Source organism: Pelobates fuscus, chromosome 1 (assembly GCF_036172605.1).
Source record: "Pelobates fuscus isolate aPelFus1 chromosome 1, aPelFus1.pri, whole genome shotgun sequence".
NCBI classification, from domain to species: Eukaryota; Metazoa; Chordata; class Amphibia; order Anura; family Pelobatidae; genus Pelobates; species Pelobates fuscus.
The window spans coordinates 271467379-271483458 of NC_086317.1; the positions used below are offsets into that span (position 1 = coordinate 271467379).

The 16080-nt window shown below is 39.1% G+C and overlaps 1 protein-coding gene across 3 annotated transcripts; it reads right to left on the reverse strand.

The window, feature by feature from the left end:
* Nucleotides 1-2033: 2033 nt before the first annotated feature.
* PSPH (phosphoserine phosphatase) lies at nucleotides 2034-14541 on the reverse strand. Of its 3 annotated transcripts, none has more exons than XM_063457344.1 (6): nucleotides 14313-14541; nucleotides 11928-12080; nucleotides 9784-9918; nucleotides 7794-7939; nucleotides 6027-6175; nucleotides 2034-3169 (listed from the first exon to the last, which is right to left on the reverse strand). In XM_063457344.1, the coding sequence occupies exons 2-6, from the start codon at nucleotides 12065-12067 to the stop codon at nucleotides 3026-3028; spliced, it is 714 nt and encodes a 237-aa protein (XP_063313414.1). In that variant the 5' UTR covers nucleotides 12068-12080; nucleotides 14313-14541; the 3' UTR covers nucleotides 2034-3025. The 3 variants fall into 3 exon arrangements, with proteins under 3 accessions (XP_063313414.1, XP_063313429.1, XP_063313419.1); XM_063457359.1 differs by lacking the exon at nucleotides 14313-14541 and adding an exon at nucleotides 13967-14280; XM_063457349.1 differs by lacking the exon at nucleotides 14313-14541 and adding an exon at nucleotides 13896-13979.
* Nucleotides 14542-16080: the final 1539 nt, after the last annotated feature.

A 16080-nucleotide genomic window follows, 5' to 3' on the forward strand; every position in this document is an offset into this window, starting at 1 on the left:
CTCTGTATATGTGTAACAGATATGTAAACTGTGCATGGCTAACCCGGCATCTTTCCTAGACCTTCTCAGAGACTAAGCAATATCGATTGAATATGTTTCCCTGTGTATATGTTACCATGAGTAATGTGCTCACTTTTGTACCCAGTTTGTGCATGACCTGACAAATAAAGAATTTAAAAAAAAAAAAAAAAAAGACAAGCAAATTATAAATTAAGATTATTTTATTACTAATATATTAAAGACAGAATTGTCTGAATTAGAAAGAGCAAAAAAATAAAGTATAGCCTTGGGCATCAACACAAAGTTTAAACCACAGGAAAAAGATTTAGTTTCACAATCAACCGTGCATTTTTCTATACATATTTGTGCGTATACAGTATGTAAGGAATAATTGATGACAGGCTGTTGAATTATTAGAAAAATAATGCACACCCGAGGTGGTAATGCGGTCGTGAAGCAGAGTGGCCGTTACACCTCTGGTGTGCATATTTTTTTTTTTCTAATAATTCAATGGCCTGGAGTAAATTATTCCGCTTATACTACAGTTACCAAACCTCGAAACATTGTTCAGATGATGTATTTCAAGACATTTGTCAAGTTTTTGTCATTAAAACGCTCTTGTATGTAGGACTAATTTCTTACGCAACTGTAATGCGGTAAAGACCTGTCTGGAACTACTTTAGCCGTGTGTCTCCCTGAAAATAATGCACACCTTAGAACGTTCATCAACCAATCAGATTGAAGCATTCAACGGCCCTGTAGTATAAGTAAAAATATTTTTTGCCAACAGCAATATTCGGGATTCTCTTGCGGTCAATTGTGTGAGACCCACTAACACTGCTTGTTGATATACTTTTGGCGCAAGCTCAAGCTGAGCATATGCCAACTCAGTTCAGTTATATATTAGACTGGCAAGCTACAAACCAAGAAAGTACATAACTAACTTACAATGTTCACTTAAGTGTGCTTTGTCAAGAATTCAAAGTGAATTTAAAATTTGAGTACACTATAGTCGAATTGGATTAAAAAATGTTTACTGATGGATGTGTATGTGTGTGTCATTGTATCTGTGTCGTTATGTGTGTGTGGCAGTGTATGTCCATACAGCCCAGCAATCAAATGCCAGCACTATACACAAATACACTCCTGCATTCAAATTCCAATGCTACACATAAATGTACACGTGCATTTGAAAGTCAAATAGCCAACACTCAGAGTACCTAGGTTAAAACCTGGGTGGGATAGTATGATGACACCCTCCTTGTCTGTGCCTCCTAACCCCTCCCATTCACCTGTACAAGAGTACTACTGTCTTTGTTCATTACATACAAACACTATTAAAATAGGCTCTAAATGTGTTTGGCTATGGCCAAATGCCAGCTGGAAAGATTGATAATGTTTATTATTTGACATTTAGGCATTTCAGTTTTCAACAGATTGTGTGAAAATTACAAGTACGTTTAGAAAACGAAAAAACAAAAAGAGAAACAAAAAAACTTTGCTCACAAACAGTTGTAGTGAAGATGTTCTAAAACATTACATCCCGATTTATTCTTCTTTTCAGTCACGCTTCCCTCAAGAGTGTGTTTGAAGTTAATGGTAGTGATGTCGTCATCACAGTCTGTCCTGCTAACAGGAAGTTGACTTTCATTGGCTGGCTCAGCAAAAAAAAAAATCATAGTTGGAAGTGCAGTATATTGACCCATTGATGTGATTAGCCAAATGTTACTACAAAAATAATGGAATTTATTTGCTAAACTAAAATTGCATAATAGCCAACATTTCTAGACCAGTTTCCAGGTTTGATCTCAAATGTGCAATTCCCAGTTTAGCAATTAAATCAAAATGTTGTAAGCAATGATTAATGTGGGCTGCCCTAGAATAAATTAGCACGGTCATCTCATTGTCCTCTCATTGATCCTTAATGCCAAGTAAGGAATGTGAGAGACATTATTTCACAGTCAGGGATAAACAGGTCTTTAGAGTTGGTTGGTTGGTTCAATTGACCAAATTAAATAATGCATCCACAATAGTGGAGATATGGAAAACATTTAACATAAGTATGTCAACTTAATAGCATCTGCTTAAAACAATGTGAAAAGTGATACAGTCTATTACATACACCCAATTCTCAAACAACACAAATAAAAGTGCTTTAGGTTCTTGCACACACCACTAGAGCTAAGTAAACCAAAATGACTAAGAATGAATGCATGTTAAATACAATGCAAAATGTGCATTCAGTTTTTCAGAGCTCAGGATTTCTTATTTTTTAAAAAGTATTAAAAATAAAGTATTACCTTGAATATGGGCCCAGTATACATTATTTTATACTGGATACTTTTAAGCTAATCCTTGCTCAACGGAGGAGGCCATCTTTAGGTTCTCTTTAGCTGGAAATGTTGCTCCAAACATTAACTGCACGGTTCAAAGACCATGCAGGATATCAAGAACCAGTGCAAGTTCATGAATCTGAACATCTTGCTCAAGCGTCTAAAAAAAAAAAATGCATGCTGGGACAGTTTAAGACCTTTCTTTATATTGTGCATGACCTTAATAGAGAAGCAGTGTTTATGATCAAAAAATGACTCAAAGATGACCACCTCCGCAGAGCAAGGGTAAATAAAACCCAAAGACACTTAAGGAAGGACCAATTCTCATGGTATTCTGACTTTCTTATAGAGCAAAGAGTTAATGGAGAGTGTTGCATTTGGAGTGAAACTACTTCTGCAGGTGTAATATTATAATAAAAATATAGTCCAACTTAGATCATGAGAGAGAAAATATATAATAGGTAAATTAGTCTAAAGACTCTAATATAATTAGTGAGTAATTTGTTAAGCCTAGGAATAGGAGAATAGTATAGCCTTTCTATTTGTTCAAAAACTACTGGAAATATAAAAGGACACAATTATATAAGCACCTTTGTGTTCTACACTGAATTTAAAAAAAAGTGGAAAGGGAGGTGATCTAGACCAGATATCCGAAGAAGACAAGACAAATGTAACTAATGCCTGTAATAATACTAGTAAAATATATCATTGTGATTCATTTTGATACTGTCGCTGTCTAGTTCTCTCAACAGCTCCTCGAAGTCTGTAATATACCACTTGGCTTTCTCCTTCACCTGCTGTCTTGTCACGTTGCCTCCAAACCCGATGAATCCATCCTAAATTTAGGAAAGGTTAAAAGTACAGATGAAAATCTTCACTGGAATGAAGTTTCCAAAAACAATATTATAAAGAATAACAGACTATATTTGAAGTGGGTCTGTCAATTTCCAGATTTTGGTCTAATTACATTTACCTTCTTTACCCGCCTAAACATTATCCTTTTTTTTTTTTTCCTGCAAAACTTGTCACTCACCTAATTTCCTCTTACTTCTCCCTCATCGAGTGTCTGGATATAAAATCTACCATCAGAGGTATAAAAATAATATGGAGTAATGCAAATAAGATTAGATGCTCTAATACTGGTCTTTTGGTAAAAGGCTAGAAACAAAAATCCCTGCTACGCAGAGACAGATTACCCATAAGGCAGTATAGGCTGCCTCCTAGGGCTCGATGGTCCCATAAATGAGCCTAGAGCTTCAACTCTATCTGTGAGGGAACCCTCTCTAAATCGAACCTACCTTGAGGGAGCATTGTGGTCCGCACCTCAGTCAGGTGAAGACCATTTTACGAGCTCCCTCATGGTCGTGGCACTTCTCATTGGCTCAAAGTACTGCAGAGATCCTGCCTAAAGCGCATTCCACTAAACACCTTCCTGATAAAAGGTAAGCAGGAGGGGGACAAATTAAAAGCTTCCAGCCATGCACACTCTACTTCCTTTCCCAACAAACTTATACGTCACACACTACTCTCACACAACACTCAAACACACACACCACAGAATTATGTCCAACAGGATGCACATTATCGTTCACCTTCTTTGTGCAAGTCATTTGATAATTTCAAGTACTATGTTACCACTGGCAGCGCTACCAACCAGCTGGCAAATAGTTATTTACCTCCGGTAGAGCAAGGGTAAATAGTGTGACAGCTGGTCAGCGCTTGCTAGCCAGCCTCCACATTAAAAAATTAAAAACAAATATATAAAAAAAAAAAAAAACACTATGGAGTGGGAAGGTATATCTACTAAATGTTTAAAACTAGCAACAGGACACTAATTGCTAGAAAAGCCTTTTCCCCATTGCATGGGGCCTGTAAAATAACAGGAGTGGACATATTCTTCCCTGTGGGCATCAGGTGGGATCGTTTAACATAAATAATGGTGGGGGGTGGACAGATTACTGCCCCATCTGCGGTCAGTGGGTGGGTTCTAATGTCCCCAGCCCCCACCCACTAGCGGAGGGTGGGGGCTCTAATAAGAATATCCATGTACAATGGAAGAGTGAAGCCATTGTTTATCACCACAAATTGCTAATGTCACCACCTCAGGATTGTGGTGTGGACACTAGGTCCCATGCCTTAATATTACATTAGACTCCAACTGCCACCAGGCTCAGTCTGGCCATCGGGCATACCGGCAAATGCCTTGTGGGCGATGGGCATGGGCCGAGGCCGGCAGGGGAGATCACAGGATCTCCCCGGCCGGCCCATGCAGGGCCGACACTATCAGAGGGCCTGCCCTGCTGTGTGCCTTCATGAGATGGTGGGGAGATCAAAGAACTCCCTCACCGGCCCACAGGAACTGTAATGCTGCCGCTGGCTGGGGAGGGTTCCTCTCGCGAGGTCGGAGTGTTGCTGCGGATACCATGGCAACGCTCAGATCTAGTGAGAGTGAACTCTACCCCAGGACCTGCAGGGTAGAGTTCACTCACCACTAGGACCACCAGGGACTGCAGCACGGCCCTCCTCCATGGCAGCATGGCTCCTCCCTCCCAGACTAAAGGTAAGAATATGTCCCTCCAGACATATTCACACACACAGCACACTTACACAAACACACAGCACCCTCAGACACACACAGCACCGTCACATATAGAATATAAAAAATAACCCTCAGTGAGAACAGACAAAGAGAATTAGACACATAGAATGCAAGGGCAGATAAGAACACCCTCACACACACAGCATCCCTCTTACACACACACACACTGCACCCCTCTTACACACACATGCTGCACCCAACACACTGCGACCCTCACACATACAATACATCCAAACATACATACACACACACACACACACTACAGCACCCCTCACACTGCACCACTACACACATTACGCTCCAGATACATGCTAGATCCCTTACCCAATTCTGCATCATCTAATCTACACACACACACACGATCCATATACACACTCTAAATCCTCTATACACACACACACACACACACACACACACTCTCCTATATACACTCTGGGTCCTTTACACAATAGATCCCCTACACACACACACACACACACACACTGCACCACTTACACACACTACATTCCTGACATACAAACTCTGGATCCCCTATGCACACACTACATTCCTTGTTAGCAAACACTTGCTACATTCTCTAAACACACTATGCCCCCTATACACATACACTCTCTACAGCCCCTAGCGTGATACGCTTTCCTGGCCCTTTTGTCCTCTGGTATCCCACTTATGGAGACACCAGAGACAAGTTAAAAGCAAACACAGCGCAAGAATGTTATTAAATTTGCTTGTGCTGAGGGCTTGGAAAGAGACAGAATTATACAATTGTGGGCTAGAGTGGGTGGAGTTCAGATGCTGTTGGACGGAGTTAAGTTACAATGATTGGCTGACCAATAACATGACAATAAATTAAACGTGAAATCCAACTGAAGGAGCAGCAAGACAGGAGCTAATTATGGGTCTGAGACAGGTTTGGAGCGGATTTTCACAAAATTTTTAATGTTTTTTGCTTTAGACGATTTCATAGTTCTAAAATTCAGGATAAGGAATCATTTTCTGTAAAGTTAGGTTTTTTGGGGACGTTTGTCCTTTAAGTAGTTATGGGGGTTGGAGTGTTCATTTAATTTGTATAAAATAAATAATGCTATACTTACTGCTGGGGGACAAGCTTCCATGTCAGTAGCACCATCACCAATCATCACTATTTTTTTTAATCCAAACTTTTCCCTTAGTAAACCAATGACTTTTCCTTTCCCACCAGACTCTGCCGTTAGTTGAGACTCATCAAATCCTGCATACTCTCCTGCAAAACAAATACATGGCTGTGCATGATTAAATATACTAATCCGCTTTCCATTACAGATTCATGCTGAAATAAAGCAATAGGAATTGGGGTTATTATTTCAAGTGGCCCCAAGCTATAGGGATCTTAATGGCAGTTATGTGCCTTATGTCCAGCTGCCTTCATACTGGAATCATATCTGGCCCAAAAACCACCCTTCCAAACAAAAAGCTAAGTACACACAAATTATCTCAATTTCATGCTTGGTAGGACCAAAGGAATTGTACATCTGCGTCTGCTAAATTAAAACTTGAAGGGCAGCATTATTTTGATGAGATTATTATCAAGTGGCATCAACGCGTGAAGTCTTATATCCTTTTTAGAATATTCTGAGAAATTTAGCAACTCCTCGCTGCCAAAATAAAACATTCAGAAGAAGCTATGTCGTGTCCCCCCCCCCCCTCCCCCACTCCCCTGGTACCACTTCTTTATTGTATTTGTGTTCATAAACTTCTATGATAATGATACAACTTTGATGAATATTTTGTAACATTTAGAATTGTGTTTCATAAATATATTTTTTATGAAAAAATCATCATGGTGCGGCCTTTGTTTATTTTCTTTTTTTTTGTTTCAATATCAAAATACGGTAGCTGCAATTTACGCCCTAAAATTCCAATGTTGTTGTAATGTAAGAGAAACTTTAGTACTGACAGAGTCATAGGCGAAAAAAAATACCTTTCTAAAAATAAAATATTTTACAAGTAGTATGAGCATGAAAAACATACATGTACAGTATTACTCTAACCACCATGACCACTTCAGTGATTAAAAGTGGTCGTAATGGTAGGAGTACATATGTGCAGGATTTGTGCTTGCACATACAGAGATATTTTAATTGTGTGCTGGAAGCTAAACGTGACATTGGCAGCCCAGCACACGTGACATTGGCAGCCCAGAACTCTGTTCCAGGCTGCCTAATGTAAATTCTGTACATATTCAATGTCTGTCTTTAATGCGCACTGCATGCTGCCGCCAGATGTTAGAATCTTTTAACTATCCTCGTTCACCCTCCCACCTTCCTTTTTTTTAAATTAATTTTAAAAAACCATCTCTACCTCTACATCCCCACTCCCTCCACCTTATTCCCTTTGCCTGCCAGGAGTGCACGCATGTTCCCATGTTGCCCAGAGATCCATGGTGCCAGCTTACCATTCGGGGTTTAACCATTCACAAAGTGGAAGTACAGGAGCAGAGCTAAACAGTGCTGTAGAGAAGACTTTGAGGTTAAACCAGCACTAAGGACCTCCTGAGACCATAAAAACTTAGTTCCAACAAAGTTGTTATGGTGCGAGAAGTGTGAAGGTGTGAACACAAAAGAGATTTTTTTTTAAAGTGTAAGACCTTTAAAACAGCACTGTTTTTTATATTAACAATAAAATGTCTCAATCTGCAAAAAAAGAAGTAACACATTTGTAAATGATACATGGATGCAGAAAGAGGACAACTTATACCAAATTTGATGCATCATATCAAACATTTGGTTCCAATTCAAAATAAAGCAGTTATGCTAGATCTTTAGGACTTTTGTGAAGAAAGATTTTAGCATCTGTCTTTAACTATAAAAGTCTTCACATACCATTAAAGTAGAACTTGAGTCGGTTTGCATAAACATTTCCCAAAGGTATATCCAATCTTGTAGCCACGTGCTCCACAATACTCTGAAATCCACCTGATATGAGGAACACCTGGACATTTCTCTGATGCAGCTTACCAACAAGTTCCCTTGAAAGATTAGAAATTGCAACAAAGTTAGGGATGACATAATTACTGTATTGCTCATCAAAAGGTGAATTTGTCTACAAGTGTTTTGAGAAGGACAGATGTTAGAGCTCTCATACGTGGACTTGTGGGTCTTTAAAGAATGTGTTTCTTTCCCATATCATGTGAATAGACTTTTATAATTTTAGATTCTAAATTTGCAGTCATGACTATACACTTTTCTGCAGCCTTTCATTTTAAAATTTACACACCAAACATCACCATAATTATTATGTTAAAGAATAAACTATACCCGTAATTGAACACTCCGAAAACCCCCCACATAAAACAGATGAATATATTTTAATAGGTTTCTTAGTTCTGTTTAGATTACCGACACCCTATTTCAGCACTGAATTAGTTAAAAATTAAGTAAAGTAAACTCACTTTTATCCCAGCACCAAAAGAGTCTTCTCATTGCAGCTCTGATCTGTCTATGGTATAGTGATCATTACTGATAACCTGTTTCCAATCATATGATTTTTATAGAGAAATAGTGGGAGACACTGTATGCATGGCAATAGCCTACATCCACCAATAAAGCCTTCCATGGAGAAATATTCAAACCATTGCTTCTCTATGAGAAGCACGGACTTCCACTATAAACTATGGTTCAAAGCAAGTGAGGCAGGGTCCCCACCTCGCCATTTGCTAGAAAGGTGGGAGGTGTTAGAAGTGCTGAATTTATGTGATTTATGGGACTGTAATGTCAATTAGTAGAGGTGCCTACATACTTTTGGCCATATAGTGTATACTTGCAATCTTGGGTTCTGCAGGCACTCGTCTAAACATACATAATATAAAAAAAAGAGTGTTGCTGTGACTAATAAACATTACAAGTGGGTTATATACTTAGAGCAGCCATTAGGTTGGTAGAATAGAATCTGCCAAATATGGGATACTATGCTAATAGTGGCAGACTTGTGTAATGATCACAAAGAATAATTGATCTAAATTATTATTATCTGGCTGGTATTTTTAAAAACTTTGTAGGCTTTAAAAACAAATATATAGCAGCTACAGTAATATCGAAATACTGCCCAGACTGGAAAGGTAAGAAATTGAATTAACACTAAAAACATTGCTGGAATTGAGGGAGAAAGCCTTGCATACTTTTTTCTTAGTAAAAAAAAAAAAAGTACTATTGGAGGATTTTTAGGAGAAAAGGTTTTGAAATGGAAGGGCTTTGTAACCCCTTAAATGACCCCTATAGGCACCCAGACCACTTCAGCTCAATGAAGTTGTCTGGGTGCCAGGTCCATCTAGGGTTAACCCTGCCTGCTGTAAACATAGCAGTTTCAGAGAAACTGCTTTGTTTACATTAGGGTTAATCCAGCCTCTAGTGGCTGTCTCATCACAGTGAGAAGACGCCAGCGTCCATAGGAAAGCATTGAGAATGCTTTCCTATGAACTGACTGGATGCGCGTGCGGCTCTTGCCGCACATGCGCATTCGGCGGAAGAGGGAGGAGAGTTTTCAGCGCTGAGGGAGCCCGGCGCTGGAGAAAGGTAAGCCTTTAACCCCTTCCTCCCCCTAGAGCCCGGCGGGAGGGGGACCATGAGGGTGGAGGGGACCTATTAACACTATAGTGGTCCTTTAAGGACACAACTTCTGAAATAAAAGGGAATCATGATGGAATATTTCCGTCATGTGTCCTTAAGTTAAAGTAGAGTTATGCATTTATGTTTATTATTTGTAGCCTGTGATAAAGTGCCTTGAGTGTAAGAAAACGCAAGCAAAATACCTACCAAACTGAAAACATCGAAACCCTCCTGAAACTATAAAGCACTGCACAAAGCAGTAACTCACCGTATACCCTCTGTGAGCCTCGGAGGATGTTCTGTTATCAGAGCCTGAACCTGTTCCCTCGAGGGCCGGATTAATGCAAGTCTTTCTGTAAGGGCTGCTCTAAATGTCAGAGACCCTCCCATTGCTCTGCGTGTCCTAAAACAGGATAAATAAGCAAATTGGCAAAAAATACAACATTTACACATTTTATAGGAAAATTATCACATGAGGAAAGATTTTTTAAAAAATAATAATCCATTTATGACGTTTTGAATGGACATGTATTTTTATTTAAATGAAGGATATGTAGAAAATAAGTAAAAATATGAGGTAAAACTCATCTCAACCTTTAGTATATGTCAGGATCCTTTAGCCATATACACATGCCTTATGCCAGACAGTGTTTGAAAACTGATAGTTAGTCTCTCTGGTGTTCCCTGCTTTGGTGCAGCGAGTGATGTTCATGGAGACTTAGGAGCTGTCTTGGTTACAGCAGCTCCTAGAATTTTAATTTTGTGTTTGTTTGTTTGTTTTTTTTACATTTTTTTTGCTCTCTTGTGTGTCTGATGACAAGCTCTACAACTGGCATCATAACAGGATCAGACATCTATGAATTATTCCTTGTCTGTGGCATAAAAAAAAAAAAATGTTCCCAGGGTACCAATATGCCCACATGATTTGCAAAGTATAAACTGCTAGATTTCTGGCAGTCTGCCACCTTCCACTGTGCAGCCAGCCAGAGAAAAGACAAGTTTCCACTTCTAAAGAACTAAATCAGTGACATGTGGGATATCTGGAATGGAAATACACCAGGAGAGCGTATCACACACAGAGGAAAAATAAGCCATATGAGACATTTTCTAAACATATTAGAGAAATATTTACTAACTTGTTAACTTGTTAACAAACTTGCTGTTACTGAATATATGATCTTGCTGAAACTGACAGAAATTGTTGGAATACTGATGCACGTAAATTTTTCTTAATAAAATGAAAACTAATCCACAAACCAAAATTAGACTTTGGTCCATTTATTCAATGTGTGCTACTCCATATACTGATCAAACAATTTTCATCGAATACTCTTGCTGTAACAGAACAGCCTGGTATAGGATGGGACTAAAAACAGTATTAGTATTTCTGCACAAAACACAAACGTGACAGTAGTCCCCCTTTTATGCGCTCTCTATAGAGACAGAAAAACTTACAGTGCAAGTGAGTTGCACTCATTAACACTCATTCTAAGATTGACTGTTCATACGTGCTGTAATAAATAATTTTGGTTGTTTCTCTCCTCTCCCTGTTCTGCTCTCACACAGAGCCGATTTCCTCTTGCAGAAAACTAGACATTTGTTAGCAATTCTGTTAGATCCTATACCATTAAAGATTAACTTGTGTTTGTCATGAAAGAGTACCTTAAATTTTTTCTACAAGCCAGTGGAATGGCAAAGGGCACCAAAATGTTGTAGGCCATAGGTTTGAAACAGCCACCTTCAGGGGCTCTTTTAAAACAATTGTATCTCTTCATTACAGTGGAACCAAACCCTGTTTTCTGTTCAACTGTATGTGAGAGCAATCACCCTATTACTGCCATCAAGGTAGGATAAAATTGATAAGTGTAAATTCTGCAATATCAAGTCATCCGAGGATAAGGTAGTCTCTGGAGGGAAAAAAAAAGAGGCATCCTGCTTTTTGTCAAACTGCTTCTAAATGATTTGACAAAAATATAGAGGACAACACCCACAGACTATTGACAGCATACTCACTACACACAGCTGTACAGATATGTTGCTTAGAGTGACCCTTTAAATAAAAGGTGTACACAACATTAAGCATTAATGAACATTAAGCCCCATTGGCCTAATGGATAAAGCACTAGCATCCTAAGCCAGGGATTGTGGGTTCAAGTCCCATCAGGAGTGTGTCTTTGGTAATTAAACTTGAGCAGGGGTTGAAGGAGTTTAAGTATGCGTGGGATAGGCATAAGGCTATTCTAGCTATAATATAAGGCCAGGGACTGATGAAAGCATATAGAAAATTGGGCAGATGGGCCAAATGGTTCTCACCTGCCGTTACATTCTATGTTTCTATGTATGGTTTCAGAAAAGTATTGTAAAAGCTAAAAAAAACATTAAAAATAACAAACTAACCTGAGCTATACTTACATTTCGGCAACAGCATCACCCACTCCACAGAACTTTGCCAGCTCATCGATGCCTTCCTCTTTGATGACCGTGCTGTCAACATCGAAGCACACTGCATCTGCACTGCGGAAGATTTCCTTTAACTCGGAGAGGGTGGTCATTCTTGGGCACTTGCTTGTTTTCACAGGAAATAAAAACATGGCTTAATGATAGGTGACTGCATAAGTATGCAATGTACAGTACAGTCAAGAAAAAGAATGTTAATGGTTTATTAACTAAAAAGGAGTTGGGGTAAGCTGAAATTTACCTTTTAAACATTGTTGGGAAAAAAGGAAACTGTGGTTGTTAAGGTAGCAAGAGTGGGAGAGCCAGAGGGACCTGCTTAGAAGCTTCCATTAGTTCTCCTAAGCTAAACCTTGCAGTGTAGGGCTAGCTATTTGATGACAGCGTCAGACAACGCTTCCAGTTCTCCTGTAGCTTTAGATTAGGTGGAGAGAGGAACCAGACGGAGCCCAGGGATATAATCAAGCTGTTCTAAATCGGTTAACCTCAATACAATGGAAGGGAGCGGGAGGGGGAGAGCAGGGCAGTCCTGGTACCATAACTATTACAGTGTCCTGCAGTGGTTATAGTGCATGGAGTCTTCCTTTAACTAAACTGTGAACAGTATAAAAGTTCCAACTCACATATAGTCCCAACTACTATTTTGGCCTCAATTTTGCAATCTGGATTTCAATTTGCTACAATTCTACATAGTTTAGTTAGTAACCTTGTGTATGTATGTGCAAGGTTTTTTTTTGTTTGTTTTTTTAAATAGATCTAAAATATTGACTGAAAAGCTGTTGAAATGTCAAATTCAGCATACTTTGCCAATGCTCCTTATTTTTCCAATAGCTATTTATCAGTTTTGATATTTAGGACCTTGCCAAGTCTGTGTGCAGGGATGTATTATTCCTTTACATATAAATGATATACTAAGCTCAAATTTTGGCCTCGCTATAATATTTTGTGATACACTTTAAAATGATTTTGTATTTTTAAATAAATTATTTATTTATTTTACATTTAATATCTTCAAAAAACAACAACACAATTTTAAAGTTTATCCGAAAATATTAAGGTAAGTTGGATAATTTTGCCAATACAAGATTGTGCAAGTGCAGATAAATCAAATCATAAAAACAAGACATGAAACATAAAACATGCAAATGAAAAATATAAATTGAAATGTAAAAATATAATATTCACTAAATAGATTATACACATACGTTCATGACACTTCAATTCTAGGTAACACATAAAATCGTTATAAATCTAACAGCAATTAATGAATATCTGACATTAATTGGATGCACTGGACTCAGAGTTTATATGGCATGGAGTCACTCTCTTGGAAGATGCAGGATTTAAAGTTATAATATAACTTGTGCTTCAAAGGGCACATACAGAAATTATTACTGACTGAAAAAGACAGTACAATATACAGAAACCACACATATACATATATATATATATATATTACGCAAGGTTATACACTACAGTGATTATTATCATTAGGAATTCACATTAAATGCCCAAATATCCAAACTAGAAAAAAATTATCCAAGTCAGCTTTAGTGAATTACCGAGTTAGAACTGGAAATTACATTGTCATGCCCCTGGGGTTTAACATGTGGACATCCACTGATGCAAAATAATGTTATAATATATGCTACATGTTTGTCCCATGTAAGTGGGTTGATAATTTAAAAAGTGGGCATTAAGTTAGAATATAGTAGAACTTGCAACAAAAAAAAATAGATTACTCTGCAAATGGCACGCTTATGAAATATATGATCATATACTACAACTAAATTATTTTAAGTCAAATCGTTTTTGTTTTTTTTTTAAAGACGTAAATCTCGTTTGAAATTTTGGGCATTGGAATTTGCAAACATACATATGCACACACGCAAAGTCCACATCTGTAGTTACATAATCATGATTTACCCCTATGATTAGCAGAACTAACAAACATTCTATATTCGAATATCTTGCATAAGCTTTATGCACTCAGTGACCTGCTGAGTTAAGTATGTACAAGTTGCTTCAGTCCATCATAATAACAATATTTCATTGAAGGTGGAGTGCATGATTTAATCCATTGAGTAGCTGATGAATGCAGGGCTGTGTCTGACTGGGTATATAAGGACCGGTGCTGATGATTGCACTGTGTATGATTGCATCAGCACCCCTATGTTGGAGTACAGAGCAGTTCTTGGTAGGTCTCCTAAAGGGTACAAGGCATATATACTGGCACAGCAGGAAGGATCTCAATAAAATAATAGATATTTTGCAATCCGTTTCATGTCAGATCTTTATACAGGCTGGATCCACCCCTCCATGTTGCTACAATGAATGACTTACTTTGTCAGCCGGCTCCTGGTGTATCTCTGTCCCCTCGCAGGCTCCCAGGCAGGTCCAATGTACGGAGACCTTTGAGCTGCTATCAAGGTTTGCTATTTCCCCAGATAAGTCTGTCAGTCAGTGTGAGAGCTCTCTGTGCATGCTGTGGGGTTGAGAAGAAGGCTGCTGAACAAGCTGGGTGAGGAATGGAACATTAAACAGCTCGAACTCTGCCTGTCATCAAATTACAATGGACTACCTTAAAAACTGCAGTTACGTCACTGGGTTGAGAAACAAGCTGTAACCACGTGACCCACTGAAGCCTGTGTCAGCCATGTTGGTTAAGGACGTGTATGCAACCTAGTAGGTTTGGGACCAGTGGCTGTAACAGCAATGCCCACTACCTGCGCAGCCTTTGGCTGCACCAACAACTCTAAGAGAGACAGGCGAGTTACCTTCCATAGGTATGTATTAACCAGAGTGCTTCCCGGCTGCAGGGACAGGTTAGACACAGCCTGTGTGAATTGGGGAGTACACCATCCACAACTCTTCTACAACTACCACTCTCATCATGCTGTGCCAGCCTGTTGGCTATCATGTTTGGAATTGCAGTTCTACAATAGGTTTGGCCTTTTTGACATACCTTGCTGTATGCTTCTGGGTTCATTCACTAAAAATATACCAAATTTAAAGTTAACCTATCATGACAGATATGTTAACAGTTTTCTAACCATCTGTCTGTTATACATGTTATACAATTAAAGGGTTCCTTCAACCCAGTAGGTCAGATTCAGTTTTGAGGGCTGCAATGCCAAGAGGTGCTCCCCTCCCTTTTTAACACAAAATATTGCTTTAAATTTACCTGTAATCCAGGTAGTTGTAATCCAGCACTAACTACCTCATCTGTTTCACATTAGCAGGTAATTTGCGTTTCTCTGGCTCACAGCGCATTTGCCTACAATCTGAGCCAGCTCCAGGAGGGAGTATGGAAAAAAATAAATAAAATCAGTATAAGTATTGGAGGGAGAAGATTATGTCTGACATCATGCAGAATTGACATTTGGTAGTCCAAAACAGAGATTCGAGCTTCCGGTGTCGCGTGTGCCAGGGTTGTAAGTAGGCCACAGCATAGAAGTGTAAATAACGCTGCCCTTATAGACTCCTACCACGATGACCAATTCAAATCACTGAAGTAGTCATGGGAGTTGGAAAACCTTTATAATGTTAGGAATACAAATAAGTATTACTAACTCTATAGTGCCCTAGTAACCTTTATTTTACCTGTTCTGTGTTGCCAGGGTTAAAAAGGATAATTAACCGTGCTGGACTCCCGGATCAAGCCCACTTCTTTGGCTGAAATAATCAGTGTTTATGATCTCAGCCAATTCAATGGTTTTCTGTAGGAAAGCATTGTGAGGCAAGCTTGCATGCACAGCCAAACGCCACGCTGCACCAATCATAGTGCCTCTAGTAGACCTGTAGTGTTAAAAGCATCAATTAGGCAGCTTACTCCCCCCCCCCTAGAAGGTGTTAAAACATACCTTATTACCAGCACTGCACGGGTCCCCTGGCGTTTGCCCCTCCCTCGATCCGCCTCTGAATTTCCTGGGAAAGCATTGGATTGGCTGAAATCGGCAAGGAGACCAGGCCAAACACGTTCTGGCCAGTCAGCACCTCCTCATATAGATGCAGAGCGTGGAGACGTTGAACGGCGGTGCTGCCTACAGTGGCGATCTGAGGAGTGGACACAGGAGATCTCAAAAGGGGGCAATGTAAACACTGCATTCAA